The 25,189-nt window shown below is 42.8% G+C and overlaps 1 protein-coding gene across 2 annotated transcripts in view; it reads right to left on the bottom strand.

Moving 5' to 3' along the window:
• Nucleotides 1–25,189, bottom strand: part of Rapgef4 (Rap guanine nucleotide exchange factor 4) — a 306,154-nt gene that overhangs the window by 239,681 nt on the left and 41,284 nt on the right. For both annotated transcript variants that reach the window (XM_070020789.1, XM_070020798.1), the window contains exons 2-3: nucleotides 15,304–15,446; nucleotides 12,096–12,184 (exon numbers count right to left, since the gene is read on the bottom strand). In XM_070020789.1, coding sequence (XP_069876890.1) covers nucleotides 12,096–12,184; nucleotides 15,304–15,446 — 232 coding nt within the window. The remainder of the gene's footprint in view (nucleotides 1–12,095; nucleotides 12,185–15,303; nucleotides 15,447–25,189) is intronic.

A 25,189-nucleotide genomic window follows, 5' to 3' on the forward strand; every position in this document is an offset into this window, starting at 1 on the left:
ATTATGTCCAGGAAAATAAAATCAATAATATTTCAGAAAAGGAAAAAAAAAGATCAGGGAAAACTTAAAAGGACTCTGCTAATAAATTTTCCAGTAAATAAATTCACTCTGGAAAACATTTCCAGAACTGAAACATCAATACTCAGTAAGCTAAGCACCTCTGAATAATTTTCAAATTCTATTAAAAACCATAAATTAGATTATGACACATCACAGGCTTTTCACAAAGTCTCTAGCATAGGACGTTCCCTAGAGGCTCCTGCTAGACAATTTTATTTCCCTATCACCTGAACCCTTCAGAAAGAATTCTCTGTGCCTAATACATACTTTGCGGTGTGAAGTTCTATGTTAAAACTTGAGAGAGGCATCATTAATTATGACTGCTGGCATGATCCATGCAACTTAGGCAGCTTAGGGTTTGGCAAAGTAAAATGCAAAAGGACTATCTAGCTAGATACTAGTCACTGCCTTTGTAATTCATGGGTTCTTGGTCTTGCTTACATAGGAACCCTGGGCAGGACTTTGAAGGGGCTTAGGAAGAAATTACCAAATAAAGTCACATGCAATTAGCCGACTTCATGCATGTTGCTGAGCACATAGCTTGAAAGGATAAATGTGAGCAGGATGGACGCTGTAAATATGAGCAAGCACTCTTCTTGTGTCCATGCTGACATCTAATCAGATCCATAGATTGGAATTTCAAGCCTAAGCCGCTGGAGATATGTTTAATGCCTGCCTCTGCCTGTTGCTCAAAGTGTCTGTTGCTGATATAACACTACAGTATCTATTTGCAGTACTGGAGATCAAACTCAGAGTGTCACACTTGCCAGGCAAGAGTTCTACCACTGAGCCCCATCCCTATACTTTTGCTGTTAGTTTGTTTTACAGCAGGGTCTTAAATTATTTTTCCTCAAGTTGTGATCCTGCTACCTTTGTGTCCTGAGTACCTGGGATTATAGGAGCACACCGCCATGTTGGGACTTACTGCAGTATCTTTTAAGCCTACATTTATTACATAGGGAAAATGGTATCTGTGACACTGAGATAAAAGAAAGCTACCAGCACCTAATCAGGGAATAAAGACAGTAGTAAGGGAAGATTCTGTTCTGCATAAGCTGGTGATTTATCCTGAGGAGTTTCCGTTTGGGAGGTAAAGATTTAAAAACTAAATGCCTTCAAGATGCGAAGGAGGGTTTAGAAGATGCTGCCAGAGCTCTGCCTGAAGGCTCAATTCCTCACCCACTGGCAGGCACCATAATGTCTGGAGATTTGCGCTTACGGTGTAACGTCTGCAGTTACCTCCAGCATCTGTCTTGTCACTCTGCCCAGGGCAGTGCCACTCGGTTCATGGCTTCCTCCTCCACACAGGCACCAAGTTCTGAGACATACCCAGCTCTCTCACCTCACTCATTTCTTGCAGGCCCCTGCAGGAGTGAGTCCAGTGGCCCCCAGAGGAAACCCTCACACCAACACACTTCAGCCCTTCCTTCCCTCACTCCCCCACTCCCTGCCAAACTCCAAACACCACTTGCAGACAGAGCCCTGTCCCAGGTCTGCTTCTGAGGAAACCCTCAACAAGAGTGACCGTAGGCCCTAACCCTGCATTTCCAGAGAGACTTCAGTGATGGGGACAGAGGCTGGGGACACACAACACAAATGCAGTATTGCTTGGGTAACACATAAGACTTGGGTTAGTAAAACATATCTGGTCACCCAAGGCCAAATCTCCTGCCAGGAGCAGGAGCAGAGGGTCATGCCTTTAATCCTATTCCCCCAGAGGCTGGGATAGGAAGGAATGTAGCTGAAGGCTAGTCCAAACCAAAAGCTCCTGAGATTCCATCTCAAACAATAAAAGCTGGGTATAGGGGCCTGTGCCTGTCATCCCAGCTATGTGGGAAACCAGTCCAGGTATAAATGTTAAGACCACATTTGAAAAGTAGCTAAAGCAAAAAGGGTTGCAGGTATGTCTTAGGGGTAGAGTACCTGCCTAGTTTGTGCAGGGCCCTGGCCCCAGGTCATTCCTGCCAGACCTTCTGTGGCCAGACCTGGTAAGTCAGCATCCAGCTGCCCAATGACCCTGCTCTGCCATGGGCTCGCTTCATGACTCCCTCCCCATCCCCATGCCAGACCTCAGCTTGTGTGTGCCATTTGCCTGGGCCTTCACTGAGGTCATGAGCAGCGTCATGATCACGGTCCAGCGCAGTCTGTTATCCACAGGAGAGACAAAGTTCACCTCCATTCATAAATGCTGGCATTAAGTAAAAAAGCCAGCAAGGAACATCAGACCGAGCCTCACACAGACAGACATCCAGTCAGACACTCATGGGGAGGGCAGCTTCGCAAGGCACAGTGTGGGAAACCCTAGCAGACAAAGCTCATGGCTTTGGGTAAAATGGTCCCCAGAGCCTCAGTACTCCCATTTATGAAATGGCCACAGTCTCTTTTTATAAGATTATTAGCAGGATTACAATAGATATAAAGCAACATAGAAACAAGAGTTGCAAAAGACTTCTGACGCATAGCAGCTACACTGTAGAAATGATATTTTTTCTATTATTTAAATCACAGAGAATCTCTATAGTCATATTGTACTAATCTTCACCTAATGATGGCTTTCCACACTTAAATTCCAAGTTTCTCTGTCCCCCAGTCTGGATGTCAAGTGGTTTGAGTGATCTGCAAAACACTTCAGCTCTCTGGGGGAGATCCTGTTCAAAGGAACCCTTCCAACCATCCTGCTGTAAATCAAAGAATCCTTTTGTACTGCCACTAATCACCCTTAATTTATCTGCTTTGTACATCTGAATTGTGGTATACTGCCTTTTCTTAAGGCAGGCAGCCTTTCAGGAGACATTTTGGTTGTTTCTTTGTAAACATAGGTGAGGTCTAAAATAGTAAAATAGGACTAGTGTTAAGAAAGCAAATGGTTGGACATCACTGGCCATTAAGATTGTTCTCCAAGATAGGAACCTTGTGCCTTGCCAATATTTATAAGCACCAGCTGAAACCCAGATGACACAATTTGCAGATGGTTCTGGGAAATTTAAGGCAGCTTACAATCAATAACACAAACATGATGTTAGAAGTCTCTATCAGACATATCAGATATTTTTATTCTTTTTTTTTTTTTTTTTTGGTCGTGGGGCTTGAACTGTGGGCCTGGGCGCTGTCCCTCAGCTTTTCAGCTCAAGGCGAGTGCTGTACCACTTGAGCTACAGCGCCACTTCCGAGGTATTTTTATTCTTAATGCCAATCCTGGGGCTTGAACTCGAGTCCTGGGTTTCTGTCCTTGTGCTTCTTTTGCTTAAGGCTAATGCTCTACCATTTGAGCCACAATGCCACCTCCGGCTTATTGGCAGTTTATTGGAAATAAGAGTCTCAAAAACTTTCCTGCTTGGGCTAGCTTTGAACCGTGATCTTCAGATCTCAGCCTCTTGATCACAGGTATGAGCTACCAGCGCCCAGCTCAATACTATACATCAGATTTTAAAAAATAAATGGCCCTATAATTTTAAGATATCAGATCTTTTACTCACTTCTATATTTAGAGTTCCAAGAATTCATTGTCTCAGGGCAAATTTATTATTTTGGATACATATTGTGTCAATGCTAAGTTACAAATTAGTTCTTTAAGATGTGAAAACCAGGGCTGGGGCATGGCTCAAATGGTAGAGTCCTTTCCTTAAAAACACAGGCCCCAGAGTTTCTAATCCCAGTGCCATCAAGTAAATAAGTAAGTAAATAAATAAATAAATTTAAATGTGTAGACCCAGGAACACAAATTCTTACAAAGAAAAATGTTTTTTACAATTTTCATGTTAAGCCTATAAAAGATAATTACCATCAAGGTTTCTTTCTTGTTGTTGTTGTTGGTGGTGGTGGTGGTGGTGGTGGTGGTGTGTGTGTGTGTGTGTATGATAGTACCAGAACTTGGACTCAGGTCACAGACACTGTCTGTCAGCACTTCACACTCAAGTCTGATGCTCTTCCACTTGAGCCACATAACATATCCATCTTTTTTAGTGATAAATTGGAGATAAGAGTCTTAGACTTTCCTGCCCAAGGCTGGCTTTGAACTGCGATCCTCAGACCTTAGCCTCTTGGGTAGTTAGGATTATAGGCATGAACCATCAGCACTCAGCTACCATTAAATTTTATAGCATGCTTAGTTCATGATCTTGAATTAAGTCCTGGAGCTTATTAAGTTCCTCAAGTTCATTTAAATGATAAAATGTAATGGAACCCAATCTTAGGTGTTGGCAAGACATTAGATTGTATGTGTTGTCAAAACGACTCACTGCCAAGCAGGTGAGTCCCTCCAAGTCAAATGTGTTTTCCAACACAGAGCATAAACAAAGTCTGTTATGTTTCCAGGCCTGCCCTGGAGTCAGCTTGCTAGACACAGCTCGAGCTGAGGCAAGCTGGCTGTGGAGGCAGATACGGGTAGACACTCCTTGGCATTCTGATGACCAAATCAGGAAGCCAGCCCCGTTGCACCCAGAACCCATCTGCCCAGTTCTGTGTGCAGCTTTGCATCCACCCAAACAAAGAGTTATATAGCAATAAAACTTCATGTAGGATGTGATATGCAGGATGCTAAGTAAATGCCCACCCATCCCTAACCAAGAGCCAGCCAGAGAGCAGACAAGGACTAAGGGATTATAAACAATCACTGTGGGCTTGCCACCTTTTACATTTTATGGATTCAGTAAATGCTTTCAGAAATATGCTAAAAAAAATGTCTACAATAAGTGATGTTTTCTGAAAATAAAGGAGCAAAAGAAGTGAAAGGAAGAATCAGAGACAAAGACAGAGGAATCACATTACAGAGAAACCTGCCTGCCCTTCCAATTTTATAAATAAAACCATGGTGCTTTAAAAGCATCTTTGTTGCAAAGACAGAGACTGAGAAGACAAATAAAAGCACATTATTTTTACTTCAGATAAAAAGCTAATAAGGGTTGGGAAGGTGGCTCAGTGGTAGAGTGCTTGCCTTGCATGCATGAGGCCCTGGGTTCAATTCCTCAGCACCACATAAGCAAAAAAGAAAAAAGCTCGAAGTGGCACTGTGGCTCAAGTGGTAGAGTGCTAGCCTTGAGCTGAAGAGCTCAGGGACAGTGCCCAGGCCCAGAGTTCAAACCCCAGGACCGGATCCAAACAAAAAAAAAGCTAATAAGTCTTTTTCTAGCCAGGTGCTGGTAATACTAGCTACTCAGGAGGCTGAAATCTGAGGATCACAGTTCAAAGCTAGCCTGGGCAGGAAAGTCTGTGAGACTCTTATCTCCAATTAACTATGAGAAAACCAGAAGTGGCACTATGGCTCAAATGGTAGAGTGTTTGCCTTGAGCACTGAAGAGCTCAGGGGAGCACCCAGGCCCAGAGTTCAAGCCCCACAACCAACAAAAAAAAGTCTTTTTCTAAAACTGGACTCAAATTTTCCAGATAATGTCACAGTGACAGAGGAGATAGAATCAAGTAAAGATCGAAGCCAAGTGCATCCCAGATCCTCTGACTCCATGAAATGGCTGAACAATATTAAACTTCTTGCCTTTTCAAACACAAAATCCATCTGCTTTTCCTTTTCTTACACTGCCCTCTTGTGGCAACTAGCCAACATTGCAAACATCAAAACCAGCAGCACTCTCTCCACTCAAGGCGACCAACTTCTTTCTTGAAAGTTTGCTTTAGCTAACCATTTTTGCATATACACAATAAAAATAGTCCTTTTTCCCAGTCCTGGGCCTTGAGCTCTGGGCCTGGGCACTGTCCCTAAGCTCCTTTTTGCTCAAGGCTAGCAATCTACCATTTAAGCTACAGCACCACTTCCAGCTTTTTCTGTGAAAGTCTCGGGGACTTTCACACTGGACTGGCTTTGAACTGCAATCCTCAGATCTCAGGCTCCTAAGGAGCTAGGATTGCAGGCATGAGTCACCAGCGCCCAGCAAGAAAAGCTCTTTTTAAAAGCAGAGCAATCCTGGATCTATTCCAAGCTTTGCTCTAAACACTTTCGATGAAATAACTACTTAACACAGAAACCATGATCCTCAATTTATAGGCACTCTAAGAGGGCATACCCAGAGGCAGCAACACAAGCAAAGCTTAGTGGTCTGAACTGAACCGCTATATTTTGCATAGCTATGTACAATAACATTTCCAGTATACATCTGTTACAGGATATACAAGTTTTCATGAATTAATAAACCATCCCTTTCTCTATTTTACAGCCTTAACAAATTCTTTCAAAGGACTAGAAAAATTTTTATATTTTGCTTGTATAAAGATTAATTTGAGGGGCTAGAGAGATGGCTCAGTGCTAGAGTACTTGCCTTGCATGCATGAGGTGTGGGTTCGATTCCTCAGCACCACATAAGCAAAAAAAAAAAAAAAAAGCCAGAAGTGGCGCTGTGGCTCAAGTGGTAGAGCACTAGCCTTGAGCTGAAGAGCTGAGGGTACCCAGGCCTAGAGCTCAAGCCCCACAACTGGGAAAAAAGATTAATTTAAATACATACTTATTCCTGGGATTTAAATATTTGTTATGCTAGAAAGATCTTTCCGTCTATAAAGTCTACAGAAAAAAATCAGAACCTTCTTTCTCTTTCTCCACTCCCACTCTTGTTCACTCTTGCTCTCTCTTTCTCTTTTACAGACACAAAGGGGATGGGGAGAGAGAATTGGTTGCTTTTGTGTGATACAATGAGGTTTATAAACCTATTCACAGTCTTGAAGCTTATTATTTATTGTTTGTAGCTTGTTCCAGTGTTCATATTGAGAAAAAGATATTCATGTTATTCGTTGGAAGGAAATATCGAGGCTGCTCACGCTAAATGGGCCTCCAAGTAGCAGAGGTTCCTGTACATGAGGGTTCAGAGGTGGGCTGTGCAGGTGTGAATCCTGTGTGTACCCAGGTAAGCGAGAGAGGAAGGAGTCAGATTGCTGCTGCCCAGGGGAAAGCTCCATGAACACAGAAGCCAGGTCTGGGAAGGGACTCTGGTCAGGAGGTGGTCTGTGGCAGTTGCCCTGCTGAGCTTGCTGGGCTGGCCAAAACAGAAGGATGTGTGAGAAGCTGGGAGAGGCACAGAGACTCCTCACAAACACACAGTGGTTACAATACCTTTTGGTTTTGAGTAGTGCAAGTAAAGTTAATTTACAGAGAATTATAAGCAAGGAATTACAAGTCTCTGAAGATTCCTCAATGTAGTGAGAACAGAAGAATCTATGCATTTCCCAGAACTCTTAGCATAGACATGATTTAAGGCAGCAGCAAGTAATACAGCCCAGCTCTGAGCCAGGAGAAGGCCCGAATGTCAGGCCATTCAACAGCAGATCCTGCCCCCTCTACTGTCCTATTCTGCTTCTAAACTGACCAGCAGGGCTGACCCCAGGCAACAACAGGAGGTGAGCTATCTCCTCCCTGAAGCCCAGTGGCTTACCAGTGCTCCTCTCCCAGGCAAGGGCCTGAAGCTGACATGACCACCTCTGGTATGTGCATCCTAACACTTCTCTCTAAAGTGGAGTCAGCAGCTTCCTTTATTATCATAGAATCACCAGCACCAGAAACCCAGGGAACAAAGATAGATCTGCATCATCACCCTCACCCCCTGAATGCCAGACAGGCTCATCTTTGACATCCCAGGTAAATGGCCACACACACTGAATAACGCTGAGGGCACTGGCACGGAACACTGGGCTGACTGAAGGAGCGCAGGTGATTTTCAGCTCTGTGGCTCACCACCATGTCACCCTGAACAGAGTGCACAGCCACCTGTGGATACAGCGCAGTACAGCACAGATGCTCTGCCCCAGGGGGCAGGTGCAGACCGAGAGACCGTGGGAATGGCGGCAGCCCCTGCCACATGCTCCTAGGACATCACTGATGGAAACTAAGTAGGACCTTCACCCTTCATCCTAAGAAGCCAAAGAATTCCAGAAAAAAAACCAAACCAGTTATATAGCAGGCAAAAGCTGTGTGTTTAACCTGGTGTGCAGAACTAAAAGAGCACAAGGAGAAAGGTTGGGCAGAACGGTGATAAGAACGTCTAAGTCAGATGGAATATTTCAAATCTATGTATCATCAAAGTCTATACAAAGGCATAACTTTGGGAGAGAGCACGGGAAGAGGTGACATTGTCTAAAAAGAAATGTACTCTTTACCTGACTAACATAACTGTAACCCCTCTGTACATCACCTTTACAATAACGATTTAAAAAGGTATAATTTGCAATCATTACATGAAAACAAGGTGTTTTTTTTTTTCAGAAAAAGATCTATCAAATCAGCCAGGTGCTGGTGGCTCACACCTGTAATCCTAACTACTCAGGAGGCTGAGATCTGAGAATCAAAGCCAGCCTGGGCAGGAAAGGCCATGAGACTCTTATCTGCAATTAACCATCAAAAAACTGGAAGTAGTGCTGTGCCTTAGAGTAGTAGAGCACTAGCCCTGAGTGAAAGAGCTCAGGAAGTACCCAGGCCCTGAGTTCAAACTTCACGACTGACAAAAAAATCAAATCAGTATAACCTAATAAATACAAAACCAGAACCCAGTTTTCTTCTTGTGCACTGGGGTTCCTGAGTAGCACCCCTCCTCTATATCCTAACCAGCATTCTTCCTTTTCCTGACCATCCATTCTTTTAACCATGTTACCTCCTTCCTCTACCTCTGGAGCCTCCATTCTCCATCCTTATCACAGGCCTTAAGCAACCCCATCCTCTAACCCAGAGCCCTGTGGAGTGGAGGGCTGTGCTCACTTAGCTGCCTGTCTTCAGACCTCAGAGGAGCTGGGGAGAAAAGCAGGTGGAACAAACATCCATGCGGGAGAGTACTTAGAGGAGTCTCAGAAACAGAAGCTCCACCTCACCTTAACCATCCTGGCCAAGGACATGAGTGCCATACTCACAAAGAACTGGTGGTCCCACCTGATGGCCGTGGGATGGAGGGCCAGTTCTTGAACATCTCTCCTGTGAAATGAGACTAATTACCACTCCAGAGGGAGACTGGCCCAGTGAGCCGCCAGTGAGGCCATGCTTGTAACATGCTCAGCACCTAGCTGCCTGGAGGAGGCACTCCAGTACCAGAAGCCATTTTGGCTCCAGAAGCAGCTAGCGCCAAACTCAGAGGCTGACATATGGGGATGCTTGTCACCACCTTCCCTTTGCTCAGGAGAGAGTACAGACACACCACACAGGGAAGGACCTGGAGATGCAGCCTAGCAGGAAACTGCTCCTTATAGCACTTTGACCCTGCTCATCTCAGGCTACACTAGAAGGCTGCCATGGCTAGAGGGTAGATGTGCCCTTTCTTCCAGAAAACCAGCTGAATTCGGTGGGGTAAAGTACATAAAGTGTCCTATACTGGGCTTAAGATCAAACTTACAGACAAAAATCTAAAAATAAAAGTTTAATAAAATAAAAATTGTTTAACTCAGAGCTATGTTATTACTTGGAGAGTCTTTGCTACAACCTTATAGAGAGAGATCACTGGTCCCAGGTGGTATTCCCCAAGTGTATGCCATAGACTATTTTAATCCAGGGAAATCTCACAGCAGCTTCAACCATCTGATGCGTGGGCACATCACTGCTGCTATTACAGCTGTTGCCTCTGTCACAGCTGCCCTTCCCTTCCTTTTCCTTCTCCCTCCTCTTTCCATCCCCGAATTGTCTTCTTTCTCTCCCTCTTCCTCTCCCCTCTTGCCTTCCTTACCTTTCCTTTCTTTTCTCTTGTCATCTTCTCCCTCTTGATCTCATGATTTATTCAGATCCTGCCTGAATGAGATAATCCTCCTCCTGGACTTGTCTCCTTGGTAAATGCACTGGGGACACCAGGGTGAGAAGCCCTGAGCAAAGCCACTCAAGGTCCCTGAGAACAGAAGCTAAAGGGAGCACACAGAGTCAAAGGCACAGGGGCACAGGGCCATGTGACACATGGCACCAGGGCAAACTTACACCTGGTCCTTCAGATGTCAGACTTACCAACCCCCACAAGTCTCTCCCCCACCCCTCTCTCTCTGAAATCCAGGCCTTAACACTCTTGCTTGGCTTTATACTCAACACTGGCGATTTACCATTTGAGCCACAATGCCACTTCTAGCTTTTTACTGGTTAATTAGATCTAATGAGCTTTTCTACCCAGGATTGGCTCGAACCTTGATCCTTAGATCTCAGCATCCTGAATAGCAAATGTGGGCCACAGGCACCCCACTCAGTCTCTACACACATACACGGACAGTAAACGAAGACCTGCTAAATGATTAGAACATGTCTGATGTGGCAACTATCTTATTAAAAAAAAAAAAAGCTAGTTTCCCATTGGAAAACAGAGGCATCTTGAAAAAAAACCAATCCATCTTGACCCTTGTTGAAATGTGAGAGCAAATCAAGCCCTGAAAAGAGTCAGAGGAGACAGAATGGCACATAGTTGGGCAGCAAGGTCTGAGCCAGTGTCTGAAGAGACTGTCGATGTGTGGGGACAGGAGGAGCTGGGCATGGGTGAGGGGAACTTGGGCACCATGCTGGGGCTTCAGCCATCCCCACAGAGCACCTCACTGGGAACCACTTTCTGAATTCCCAGTGTTCACCTTACCAACAATCTTTTGGGGCACTGCTCCATTTTTAAGTTGGTGATTGCTCTTAACGCTAATACCCCTCAAGGTGCTATGAAATTTGAGTCTCAAATTTAGTTTATAAATGTTTGTTTCTCATTTTAGAGAAAAGGCTGGGAACAGTGTCTTACCATGGACTTGGCTGTAGGTTGCTTGTCCCTTCCATTATTCTGAGAGACTTCTTCCTACTTTTAAAATTACTTGCTTCTCTTCCCTGAATTCTGTCCATGTAGGGATAAGACCTGGATCATTTTCACACTGATGCTTGCAGGTTACCTATAGAGTGTATACTTTCTCAGATTTCAGGTACCTTGGCTATAAAAAGAAAGGCTGTGTACTTTAGCCCATGAGGCATAATGATAAAGAAAGAGTCCATGATGTTATAAAAGGAGATTCTAGGCCCAACTATAAATATTTACAAATACTGTGAAAAGAACAAAAAATGTGATTGCCATGGACTAGGAAGAAAAGCTCCTCCAAGGGACTAGTGAGGACAAAGGAAACTGACATTAATAGAAGATTATCTACCTCCTACGTTGGTTTGAAAAACCAATGTAGAAAACTCCCCAGCATTCCTGCTGCTCCTAGAGGGCAGATGAGGGGAACCACTGATAAAATGGAGGAAAATCAACATATACCTGTCAGCCCAACAACATAGGAAGCATAAATAGGAGGATCAAAGTCCGGGCTAACCTGAGTAAAGAGTGAGAGGGCTTAGTTGAAAAATAATAAAATGCAAACAAAAAAAGGCTGGATGTGTGACTCGAGTAGTAGAGCATCTGGCTAGCAAATGCAAGGCCCTGAATTCAATGTTGGGACCGCCAAAAGTAATCATAAAGAAGTCAAGGTGGAGGAAAGATTCAAAAGAAGGGAGGAAGACTTGCTTCTCCACTCTCCACCACTCTCATGCCCACATCTCACCTGTGCAGCAGCAAGCAAATGATCAACACTGCAATGGACCTGCTTGCACTTCCCAGAGACAGCAAGGCCCCTAGGAGGCTGGCAATGTCCTTTACCGCAGGTCTCAGTACCTGGCACCATGCTCATGCCATGTAAGCCATTCAATACATAAGATATGATGAGTCGTTTTTAAAGGAATTCAATATACACTGTTGAATTCCTTGCCACGGAGTAGAGGGAATGGATCCAAAAATGTAATATGATGGTATAAGATACATAGGGTTTATATGACTTTTAAAAAAAAATAGTAAGTCCTAACAGCACCAGTGGCTCACGCCTATACTCCTAGCTACTCAGGAAGCTGAGATCTGAAGATTGCAGTTCAAAGCCAGCCCAGGCAGGAAAGTCTGTGAGACTCTTATCTCCAATTAACCACCTAGTAGAGCTATGGCTCAAGTGGTAAAGCACTAGCATTGAGCACAAAAGCTCAGTCAGGGACAGTGCCCAAGTCCTGAGTTCAAAAGCCCAGGACCAGCACAAAAATAAGTCTTGCTTTAAAAAAAAAAATAAAGAAAAGAAAAAGGAATACAGTAAGTTACCTGGTGACTGCTGGTCTCAGATACTTTAACATCCAAAGACCCGGCCAGGACAGCATACCAGTTTGTTCCAATATCACCCTGGCGAAATACTGCAAGAAAAACAGGGCTATAAATACACGTTGTACAGGTGACTGGATAACCTGGCTGGTTAACCTGACAGCTTGCCCTGATTATTATAAGCATCAGGTAGATCTAACTGAGTCACCACCCTCCCCCTAGTAGCCCCTGTAACAGTATGACATGTCTTCTCTGTCTCATTTGCTAGTAAAGCTATATCCCACTTAGTCCAACACTGCACAGTGGAACTCCATGACATGAACTCTCCCACTTACAAAGCTGGAATAAGAAATGGTTACCCCAACTGCCATAGGATCCTCTGAAGGAAGAACTAATGTTCTGCCTGATTGACCATTGCATTGTACTGTGATTCTTGGAAAACTATAACCTGGCTGTCCATGGGGGTAGGTGTAAATAGTAGGAAGCTTATTTGAATAAGCAGACTATACTACTCTGATCTCCTACATTTATATTAAAAGTAACATGTTTAAAGCTTGCCAATATGGAATGCATTTTTTTGTTAAGGACTGTAGTACTAAGGTCCATTTTCTTGCTCATTTTATAAATTTGGTGCTTGTAGATCTTTGGAAATTTCCTCAAAAATTTCTGAGCTTGGCTTTACTTGAAGTTTGAATCTCAGAGGGGAAATAATTGCATCAAACCTTAGTTCTCATACTCTGTTAAGACCAGATTTTAGAATGTGAACTTTGAAAATATCCAATGAAAGAACCAAATGTAATGATCTGATACCTTAACAAGTCTGTTCACAGTTCCAAGCAGAAATGACATAAGTTAGTGAAAATTCACAGGCCAGCTCAGCAAGACAGCAAGCAGGGCTGGGGCCTGGGACACAAGAGCAAGCTTCAATGAGGCCGTTGCTCTAAATGTCTGAATGGGCTGTGCTGTTGTAAGGCAAAGCACAATGACCTCATCTTCCTGCTTGAGATGAAGGCTTGTCTACAGCTAGCCTTTCTGGTAACTGTGCTGCTCCAAGCCTTGGTAATTGACTCATTCTGGAGTTAGGAATTTGCTTTCATGAACTCCATGGCCCTCAGACATTATCATTTACCAGCCAAATTCACATTAAACATCACAGAAGGTGTATTTGAAAATGGCTTGAAGAAATAGACAATACACTAGGCATAGTAGCTTCCACCTGTAATCCTAGCTACTCAGGAGGACTGTAGTTCAAGGCCAGCTTAGGCAAGAATTTCTGGAGATCCCATTTCAATCAATAAAAAGCTGAATATGGTGGTGTTGTATTGCCATCTACCTAGGAAGGGTAAAAAGGAAGGTCATGGTCCAAGCTGGCCCAGACAAAACTGTGCAAGACTCTATTCAAAAAACAACTAAAGCATAAAAGGCTAGAAGTGTAACTCATGTGGTAGCATGCTTTAGCAAGTATGAGTTCAAAACACCAAAAAAAAAAAAAAAGAGGAGGGGGAAGACAATAGTCTCAGCCTCCTAAAAATGACATTTTTAATATTGGAAAGAAGACACATACACACACACATACACACACACACACATACATATATACATACATACACACACACACATACACACATACACACATACACACATACACACATACACACACATACACACACATACACACATACACACATACACACACATTCATATGTTTTAAACTTGTGTACAGAAATAGTGGAACAAAGGGTAAACAAATGCAGCAGTGGTACTTACTGGAAACTATGTTGAAAATGAACTATACAACTTGTGGGTGGAGATAGGGAAACCCTGGGAAAGAGCAAGGGAAGGGGTAACACTATTTAAAAAGAAATGTACTCTCTTTACCTGATTTATGTAACTGTAACAATAAAAATGAAAGGAAAAAAATGTAAAAAAAAAAGTAGAGATATCCATGGAGACAATTGTCTTGAAGGACTTAGCCAAAAGCTGCTAGAAATCGATGAGTTTGGGATTACAGGTGATCTCTGTTTTGCTCATTTTCTAAATTGTTTGCAGTGATGTTGGTCTCTGTGGTTTCCCCCATCCAGTGCCATGCACACCTCTTACCAACTGGACTGGCCAGTATACACGTTTCTACCCTTGTCTGCTGGGCCAGATGCTATGGGGAGGTGAGGTCTACCCCTGTTCCAACAAGGTAGTCTGAATCAATCCTGGCCATCCCATTTTTTTTGCCTGTGACTGGTTATACATGGCATATGATAAAATCCAGCTAATGAGATAATGCAAGAAGTCTAGTGGGGGACATGGGAAAAAGAGACACAAGAAGAATAGGCCTTCAGCTCAACATTTCTGTATCTGGGTGAAATGCCTCCAACTACTGTAGCTGTCTGAGGACCATTCGTGATAAGTCAAAAGCACCTGAGAATGCATGTGTGTGCACATGAGTGTATATATGTGGGGGGTAGGGAGAGAAACACTGAGACAGAAAGAAAGCAAGAGAAAGTTACAAAAAGAAACAATGTGAGAGAGGCAGAGAGATAGACTAAGAGACTGGCAGGGCCTGGGTACTTATTCATTCCACTGCACCACGCCACTAGCCAACCCTGACTCATCTTACCTCAGGCTTTTCATAGATGATTGACTGACTTCTCCTTCTTGTATGACTAGTTGATTCTCAAGCAGTGGGATGGAGTGTTCTGTTACTTCAGCATAAAGTACACCAACAGATGGAGAGCTATTCTTTTTCATTAAAAAATATTTTTATTAAAAAAAAAAACCCTGAATCCATCACCCTATTATTTTATGCTCCCTGTCTCTTATACCTGGAACGGATAACCTGTACGAGTTTAACTCAAAACATGACTGCTAGCATTAGTCAAGGAAACTTTCCTCTGTATATAATATCCATAGACTTCCATGTATTTCCTAGCGTAGAGGAGATAAGCATTTGAATTATGAAGGATCCATCTGAGTGAATGAGTCAGGGTCCTCCCCCTCCTCAGGAAAATGGGCTCCCAGGACAAATGTACCCTCGTAGGGACAGCGGAGAAGAGGAAACACCTGCAAGAGGTGAATAAACGGAGGAGACAGAGAGGATCAAGTTATACTGATGGAAGCCCAAATATCTGGCACATAGATGCCCTGAAGGTAATCTGTCCCTGCGGGTTGCACAAGTGAGCTCAAACATCCAAACACACCACAGACTTGCATTTCTTACATGTTATTCCTTTCTCCAGGTTTTCATAATAACCACATAAACAAATCTGATGGAGGAGGTTTGGGTGAAATTTCTCAAAAGCTTTGACTTCTTTCAGTCGTGTGAAGATGATATCCACATCTTCACTGGATCGTTCCAATGGTCTACATGGGGGAAAGAAAGCAGAAAAAAAAACTAGATCAGTAAAGATTTACTTAAAAAGAATCCACAAGACATCGCTGTAATTACTTTCAAATTTATGCAACTATCCCAACTTCTTCACTGCAAATTCTCGCTCTCCTGTCCCCAGTACAGGTATTTCTGGGTGATTGTCAACTGTTCCTACAGATAACTAAAGCAGGAATCAACCTCAGAGCCGTGAGTTCAAAGTAACCCTATAGGCAGGGTTTAAGGGTTTCAAAGTACCAGCATGTAACAAGATTCCTGAAAGTGTGGATTTTACTGAAAACAGGTTACATACTCAAATGCCTGCAGGGGCCAGTTGGGTGAAAGTAAGAATTTTTTTAAGCCAAATAGAAGGGATAAATCCAATTGTCAGACAACATGAAGACAGCACAGAGACTGCTGAGAGGTATGCCTCAGCCTCAGCCTAGTGTTCTCTAACAAGAACACTACAGGGAATGGTGGGGACCACAGCCACACGCACAGGTGAGGTGGCTGCAGGTGTTGGTCCTTGTTTGGCTGTTTTCCTCATTCCTGTCTTTCTGTGACAATGTGGGCTCTTGTGCTGTCAGGGAATCCAGTGTGCAAGGAGAACTAGATGATCTAGGTGTTTGTTCACGCTCGTAATATTGTGTGGGCCATACAGCGGATTAAGATAAATGCCTATAATATCTTAGCTACTCAGGAGGCTGAGATCTGAGCATGTGGTTCAAAGCTAGCCCAGGCAGAAAAGTCCATGAGACTCTTATTGCCAATAAAACACTCAGAAAAAGCCCGAAGTAGTGCTGTGGCTCAAGTGGTAGAGTGCTAGCCTTCAGCCCAAAAAGGCTCAGGGGTAGCGTCTAGTTCCGGGATTCAAGCCACAGAACCAGTTTATTTAAAGGGCTGGGCATGGTAATACACAACTGTAATCATAGCTCCAAGGAAGCTGAGGCAGTCAGATCTAGAGTCTGAGGCCAGCCTAGCTACATAGGAAGAACCTGTATAAACATATACCTATACATATATACACACACACATATATGTATATATACACATATGTATGTCTATATATATATATAGGTATACACATATATGTATATACACACTTGTGTGTATATATACATATGTGTGGGGGTGTATCTATATATATATACATATACATATATATATACCAAACAACCAAACAAAAGCAGGCGAGCTTTAAAAATTACATAAACTCATTTCTAGGCTAGTAGGCTAGGGATTTAGCTCAAGGCCTTAGGTTCAATCCCACCACCACAAAAAACAAGTAAAACAAAAAAGCTATTTTCTTTTCCTTGAGCAGTATTCCAAGTCTAGCGGTGTTTCCTGGTAGGTATTTGAGAAGCTCCACAGTCTCCTGTGTACCACGAGCACTGCAGGACGAGAGGAGAAGCGTTGGGTGAGGATTTGACAATGGTGGGTCAAGTTCATCACACACCACGCACTCTCCTGAATCCAGCGACCTCACTAGAGTTGGGTGAGGGCTGTGTTCTGGCCAGTGGACTGTGAACAAAACTAGCTCATGTCACTTCTGAGGTGAGACTGCCAAGGCTAAGAGGGTGACCCTCCCACCTTTTCTCAGCCACAGCTCTGAAGCCACAATTTGTCACTGGCTCAATTGTTTCCCCCAGAGATATATCCAAGTCGTAACGTTCAGTGTCTGTACTTGGAAACAGAGTCAAGTCAAGATGGCGTCACACTGGATGAGGTGGCCCTAACCCCATGTCTGCCACCTCCTAAGAAGAGAGAACTTTGGACAGAGAACCAGAAAAGACAGCAGGTGAAGGCAGACGCACTGCCAAGGACAGCAGGCAGCCATCAGAAGCTAGAAAGGGGACATGGAGATCTCATCTCTAGAAACTTCAGAGAAGACATGGCCTGCCAAAACCTTGATTGCAGACTTCTTCTCCTCCGGAACTGTGAGAGAATATATTGATGTTGTTTCTAAAGCAGCCATCTTGTGATACTTTGTTTAGGAAGCCATAGGAAATTAACTGGGGCGGGGGACATACAATCACAAGGTGCAGAAGGACAATGTGGAATCTACAAGAGACTTTAGGATGTGACAGACAAACCTCCACATTGAGAAATGAGGAGGGCTGCAGGGAGGGGGGCCGCAGCACCCAGTACTACCCAGACTAATGGGGTAGAGCTCCAGTGAGCTTGGGACACTGTCATCAGAGGAAGACACTTCCACCGTGAGAGACCGATGCTTGGCACACACAAGCATGTGAACTATCACAAAGGGAAAGACTTAAGACACAGCATCCAGGAATTTAGTTTAGAAGCTCCTCAACTTCCATTTTATCACACCCTTGGATCCCAAGACATTAGATTCAAAGCAAACAGCAACTACTTCTGCATGCCTGCCAACTTAATTCTGGCAGAAAAGGCTTGCATTCTTCTTTCTGGGGAAGAAGAGCCACAGTGATGCATTCACTAGTGCTCGGTTTCTGAGACGACCAAGCGCCCGAAAGAGCTCAGATTTGCAGGCTTTATTGAGATGGTTTGAATGTATGAAAAACTTAATCTCCAAAGCAACATATTAAGAGATAGAGAACTTTTATGAGATTAGGCCATGGGGACTCTGGCTCACACCTGGATTTTGCCATTCATACAAAAGGATGTGCTGTCCTTCCTCTCCTCTTCCCCTCCTTCTCCCTTTTCTTTCTTTCTTGTACACACACACACACACACACACACAGACACACACACACACACACACACACACACACACACACACACACACACACACACACACACACACGTGCTCTTTAGCCTGCTACCTTCGGCCAGAAGATAATCTGACACAAAGGCCCATGTTGAATGACTGGCCTTCAGAAACATAAGCAAATTTCTGTCTCTATCAATTACCCAGACTCTAGTATTCTGTTATAGCAACATGAAAGGCACTAAAACCACCAGAATGGCACAGCACAGCAGTACCAGAGCCTCTTTCCATCCATCATCCTTTGGAGGGCCTTCTTAACTCCCCACCACAAACAAAGCTGTCAAGGTTCTATTCTAAAGAACAGAGATGACTAGGTGCTGGTGGTTCATGCCTGTAATCCTAGCTACTCGGGAGGGTGAGATATGAGGATCACAGTTCAGATCCAACCCAGACAGGAAAGTTCACAAGAGTCTTATCTCAAGTTAACCACCCCAAAACCAGAAGTAAGGCTGTGGCTCAAAGTGGCAGAGCACTAGTCTTGAGCAGAAAGCTGAGGGACAGCACCCAGGTCTTGATTAAAGCCCCACAACCAAACTCCCACCCCCACCCCCACCCCCCAAAAAAGAACAGAGGCTAGAATGTGAGCAATAAAGTGCTCAATGATCTTGGGATGTGTAGACACAAAGCACTGTCAGGCAGTGAGGTTCACAACAGGGGCTGGCAGTGATGCCTCTCAGTAGGCAGCCAAATAGCTTATGTCACACATCCTAGAAAACACCATTGGCATCAGCTGGAGGTCACAGCCACCGAGCACTGGCACTGAAAGTTGGCTCAACACAAAGGCAGCATAGAAATGACCCAGGAGGAACTGAAAAATCAGGTAAACTGGAAATTGACTGAGTGAGTAATGACCTAGTGGATTATACCATTACGTGAGAACGTGGGAAATAGAGATTAAAGCTCATCTTCCATCAAAAAGCAAAGCACCACTCCATATTTATTCCCCCCAGAGCATGCCCAATGTTATGAAAGCAGTCCAGGAGAGTGTTCCGATATCTTGGCCCAACAATCTCCAGAAGAAACTAGACATTCAAAAGCAATAGAAGCTGGGCATCATGGCTCACACCTGTAATCCTAGCTACTCAGGAGGCTAAGATCTGAGGATCAGGTTCAAAGCCAGCCCCAGAAGAAATGTCCATGAGACTCTTATCTCCAATTAATCACCAAAAAACCAGAAGTGGAGCTGTAGCTCCAGTGGTTGAGTGCTAGCCTTGAGCTGAAGAGCTCAGGGACAGCACCCTAGACCAGAATTCAAGCCCCACAACCGAGCAAAAAAAAAGCAATAGAATAAAATTACTTCTCTTCCCATATAGTCCAAAGCAAGCAAAAAAGAACTTTCAAGGTTCACAACCAGTTTACTTGGAAAGACAAAATCAATTTGAGACAACCAAGACAAGGTTGAAACTTCTCCTCCTGATGTTTACATACCCCCCTCCTCAGAGTAAGTGTTGAAACATGTAAGCCCCAGAAACAATGGAGAGCTATGTTTTATCTGTCATTACCTTCACTGGATTCTTCTTCATAGCATACAGATGTTTTCCTTCAGCAATTAACTGACACCTTCACTGTCTGCTTCTAGAATTTCCCACTAGTGATAATCTACATCAACCCTCTTGTGAATCTCTAATTTCCTAAGACTACATACATCCGCATCTCTGTATAGTTGATGACACCATTGCCTTAACAGATCCAACAGGACCAGGTAGGCAAGAAGTCCTTGTAGGCGCTAACTGAGCACCTCTTCTCTCCCACATCCACTGTACCTGCGCTCCTGTTTCCATGCATCCTCCACTATGGTATGACTATGTCCCCTCAATTTATGGATTGGAACTTTAATACCAATGCAACAGTGACATGTGATGATGGGACATGGAGGTATCACCTTGATATAACCTTGATCTTAGCTCAAAACTGCAAAAAATAAAATTCTGTTCTCTATAAATTACCCACTTTCTGGTATTTGGTGACAGCAGCCAAAAAGGGCCTGAGATACACTCTCTCTTCACATCCAGATAATTCTACCTGCTAATGTCTCTCCAAACCATCCTCTCCTTTAACCCTGGGGGCACTGCCTCAGCTGAGCATAAATGAAGGACACAGGAAGCCTGTGCTGGGGCACAGGGTGAACAGCTTGGTTATCCTGCCCTAGGGTATCAAAGGCTGGATTCTCACTAAGTCAGCAGAAGTATTTTAGGCAGGGCCTTGCATGATTGGATGTGCATTATGGAAAGATCACCTTGACTATGAGTAGAGGCAGATGGGAAATAGTCCAGGCCAGCGGCCAAGAGACAGGTTTGAACTTCTTGCCATGTATCAAAATGATGATGCAGAGTTGCTGGTTAAAACCCACTCCAGGCTCCTTTCCTTCCCCCTTAGTGACTGTGGGCAGCCTGTACCCAAGGGAAAGTTTGGGAAAGAGACACCACTCATCTATCCTGCACCTAGTTAGTACCCCTTGGGTTTTCTTTCTATATACTCGTGAACCATTATGGGTTCCTATTTTATTATTTCTCCTCTTCTTCTCTTCAGAGTTCTTTAGATCTTCCCCAAGATGAATTTAACAGTGAGCCACTGAAAACTTTCTAATTTAAACAGCAACTCATATGAGTTACCAAAAGCCTCAAACTAAAATTATTTCTAAAAACATAAAATTCTTTAAGTACTATATAAATGATATAACTCAATGGTAAAGTACTTGCTTAGTATGAGTAAGGTCCTGGGTTTGGTTCTCAGCACAGCAAAAACAAATAAAATAAAACAATTGTAATGGTAAACAATGCCTATTAGCAATATCAAAATGAGATCATTTACTTGGAGTGTGTGTATGATAATGATCATGAAGGAAAAATTAGAAAATTTCTTTCTAGCCTTATACCACATCTACCTTTCCAAGTAATGGCATTCAAATTTAATAAGATTTGACTTTAAACATGAATTACCAAATCTACAGAATTGTTCATGACAGTTCACTGAACATATCCCTTCATAAATGCACGTTCACAGTATTCTTGCCATCTATAAGCCAGTAAATCCTGCACCCTGGAAGTCAGATGTCAGTCCAACCCACCGGGGACCCACATGCTCTGGGCAGGCCTGTGTTCACCAGGTCGGTGAACTTGGGAACTATGAGTTAGGTGTACAAGGAGCGCAAATGTTCTGGTGTCCAGAATGCCATCCACATGTATTACCAATGTAAAAAGTTAATGTTTGGGCTGGGAATGTGGTAGAATGCTTGCCTGGCAGGCATGAAGCCCTGGGTTCAATTCTTCAGTACCACGTAACAGAAAAACCCCAAAGTAGTGCTGTGGCTCAACTGGTAGAGTGCTAGCCTTGAATGTAAGAAGCTCAAGGACAATGCCCAGGCCTTGAGTTCAAAGCCACAGGAATGGTAAAGAAAGAAAGAGAGAAAGGGGGAGGGGGAGGAGGGAGGAAGGGAGGGAGTGAAAAGAAAAAGTTAATGTTCTCTTAAATCTTAATTCTGTCATCTCTGTGTTATTTAGGGAATAAGTAAATAGTTTCTCAGTTAAACAGAGCAGAGGATAATAATATATAGGCATTTGTAGGAAAGAATATTAAAAACTATTTTTAAAAAAATTGCTAACTCATCAAAAAAAATCCACGATCAAACAGGATTCATTCCAGGGATGCAAAGCTGGTTCAATATATGCAAATCAATTAATATAATTCATCACATCAACAAGAGCAAGGATAAGAACCAGATGGTTATCTCGATAGATGCAGAAAAAGTATTTGACAAGATTCAACACCCCTTTATGATAAAGGCTCTGGAAGAACTAGGAATCCATGGAACATTCCTCAATACAACAAAGGCTGTGTATGACAAACCTATAGCCAGCATTATACTTAATGGCGAAAAAATTAAAGCCATTTCCTCTAAACTCAGGAATGAGACAAGGATGTCCATTCTCTCCACTTCTCTTCAATTTAGTATTAGAATGACTAGCTACAGCAATAAAACAAGATGCAAACATAAAGGGGATCCAAATAGGGAAAGATGAAGTAAAACTCTCCCTCTTTGCAGATGACATGATCTTGTATTTAAAGAATCCCACGGACTCCACTCCCAAATTACTCGAGCTGATTCAAAACTTTGACAAAGTAGCAGGGTATAAAATAAACCATCAAAAATCAATGGCTTTTCTGTATGCTAACAATGAGAAGAGCACGGCTGAAATCAGGAAAGCAACTCCTTTTGTAATAGCCCCACAAAAAAATAAAATACCTAGGAATTAACCAAAGAAGTGAAGGACCTCTATGATAAAAACTTTTAAAACCTGAAAAATAAAATCAAAAAAAGAACTTAGGAAGTGGAAAAACCTCCCCTGGTCCTAGATTGGAAGGATCAACATCGTGAAAATGGCAATACTTCCCAAGGCTATCTACAAATTCAATGCAATACCTATCAATATTCCAATCTCATTCTTCAAGGAAATAAAAGAGGCAATCCAAAAATTCATATGGAACAATAAAAGACCCTGAATAGTAAAAACGATCCTTAACAGAAAGAATGGTGCTAGAGGAACATCAATACCAAATTTCAAACTCTACTACAAAGCCAAAGTAATCAAAACAGCTTGGTAATGGCACAAGAACAGACCTCAGGACCAATGGAATAGAATTGAAAACCCAGAAATGAACCCACAGACCTATAGCCATCTAATCTTTGATATGGGAGCTAAAAAAATAAAATGGAAGAAAGACAGCCTCTTCAGTAAATGGTGCTGGAAAAACTGATTAATCACCTGTAGAAAATTAAAGTTAGATCCTTATATATCACCCTGCACCAGAATCAACTCCAAATCGATCAAAGACCTCAAAGACAAAGCAGACACCCTGAAAACATTACAGGAAGGAATAGGAGAAACCCTAGGTCTCCTAGGCACAGACTGAAATTTTCTCAAGAGACACAGAATCACAACAAATCAAAGAAAGTTTGGACAAATGGGATTGCATGAAGCTGCAGAGCTTCTGTATGGCAAAGGACCTAGCTAGCAAGATCAATAGAAAGCCCACGGATTGGGAGAAGATCTTCACTAGCCATACAACAGACAAGGGTCACATATCTAAAATATACTTGGAACTCAAAAAATTAAATCCCCCAATAACAAATCCTCAAAGAAACAAGTGCCCAATAAACAAGTGGGCTAAAGACTTAAATAGGAACATCTCTGAAGAGGAAATAAGAATGGCCAATAAACATTTGAAGAAATGTTCAACCTCTCTAGCCATAAAAGAAATACAAATCAAAAGAACATTGAGATTCCACCTCATCCCAGTTAGAATAGCTACAATCAAGAAATCTAGTAACAACAGATGCTGGAGGGGATGTGGCCAGAAGGGAACTCTACTGCATTGTTGGTGGGAGTGTAAACTTCTTCAACCACTTTGGAAAGCAGTATGGAGATTCCTCAAAAGACTCTACATAGAGCTCCCCATTTTCTTGGGTCAAGAAAATGTGATACACACACACACACACACACACACACACACACACACACACACACACACACACACACACACACACACACACACAATGGAATTCTATGCCTCCATCAGAAAGAATGACATCGCCCTATTTGTTAGGAAATGGAAAGACTCAGAAAAAATTATATTAAGTGAAGTAAGCCAGGCCCAAAGAAACATAGGTCTCATGGTTTCCCTTATTTGTAATAACTAGTATATGTCTGGGACAAGCAGAAAAGGTCAAAAGCTATGTACATATGACCAGATATGATGTTAAGCGAAATGAACCCCAAGATAGGAACACAAGTGGTTTTTTCTTGCTTGCTATTGTTCCTAACGTATTTATAATGTACCATGTGATTTTTTTGTTTCTTTGTATGTTCCTCCCCCATGATATAACCTGTTTTCACTGTATTTGATGTGGTGTCCTGCATCTTGTATGTACACTTCTCTAGCTTGGGGAGGGGAAGGGAAAAAACAAAATGCTTAAATAGGGATATGGGTTGACCTATTGTAACAATGAGATGTACAAGACACTATGTTGAAAAGGAACTTTAGGTGGGGAGAGGGGGTAGGGGAGGGGGGAGTATAGTTGTGGAGGTGGGAAGGAAGGGAGGGTAGGGGAAAACAAAGGAGGAGGTAACAATGCTTGATAGGAAATGTACTCATTACCTTGCTCATGTAACTGTAACCCCTCTGTACAGTATTTTTACAATAAAAAACATACTTTAAAAATTTTTTGTTGTTATGATAAAGGTGACATATGGAGGGGTTACAGTTACATTAAGTCAAGTAAAGAGTGCATTTCGCTTTGGACAATGTCACCCCTTCCCTCATTCTCTCCCAGTATTTCCTTCCTGTCCCTACCCACAGGTTGTATACTTCATTTTCAACAGTGTCCAGTGACTACCATTGCTGCATTTGTTCCCCATTTGTCCCTCAATTTCTGTGCCTCCTCTTACCCTCCCCAAGACAGATAAACAAACAAGAGGAAAAGAAAACAAATACAATAACAAAGGAAAAAACCTCATTTCCACTTCCTGGAGTTCATTCAACAAATATTACTTTGTATGATCTGAGGCCTGTGCCTTTGTGTCCCTCTCTTGAGAATATCCTCCTTTTGAAATGGAAACAAGAGGTCTTTTCTTTGTTGCTGTTTTCATTTTCTTGGCTTTTAGTCTTATTTGCTCATGTATCTGTCTTTGGAAGGGTAAGGAGAAGCACAGAAACACAAGGGTGAACAAATGCAGCCAGTCACTGTGTTGCAAATGAACTATACAACTTGTGGTTGGGAATAGGAGGGAAAAACTGGGATAGAGCAAGGGAAGGGGTGACACTGTCCAAAAAGAAATGTACTCATTACCTGACTTATGTAACTGTAACCCCTCTGTATAATAACAATAGCTTAAAAAAAGAATATTCTCCTTTGTTCTTACTGTGTGTGAATACCTAGAGACCTATATAAGTTATTATATCCAGTATATTTTATACCTAGGTTCCACATAA

The sequence above is a fragment of the Dipodomys merriami genome, unplaced genomic scaffold, assembly GCF_024711535.1.
Source record: "Dipodomys merriami isolate MVZ:Mamm:240054 unplaced genomic scaffold, mDipMer1.0.p SCAF_1, whole genome shotgun sequence".
Taxonomy (NCBI): domain Eukaryota; kingdom Metazoa; phylum Chordata; class Mammalia; order Rodentia; family Heteromyidae; genus Dipodomys; species Dipodomys merriami.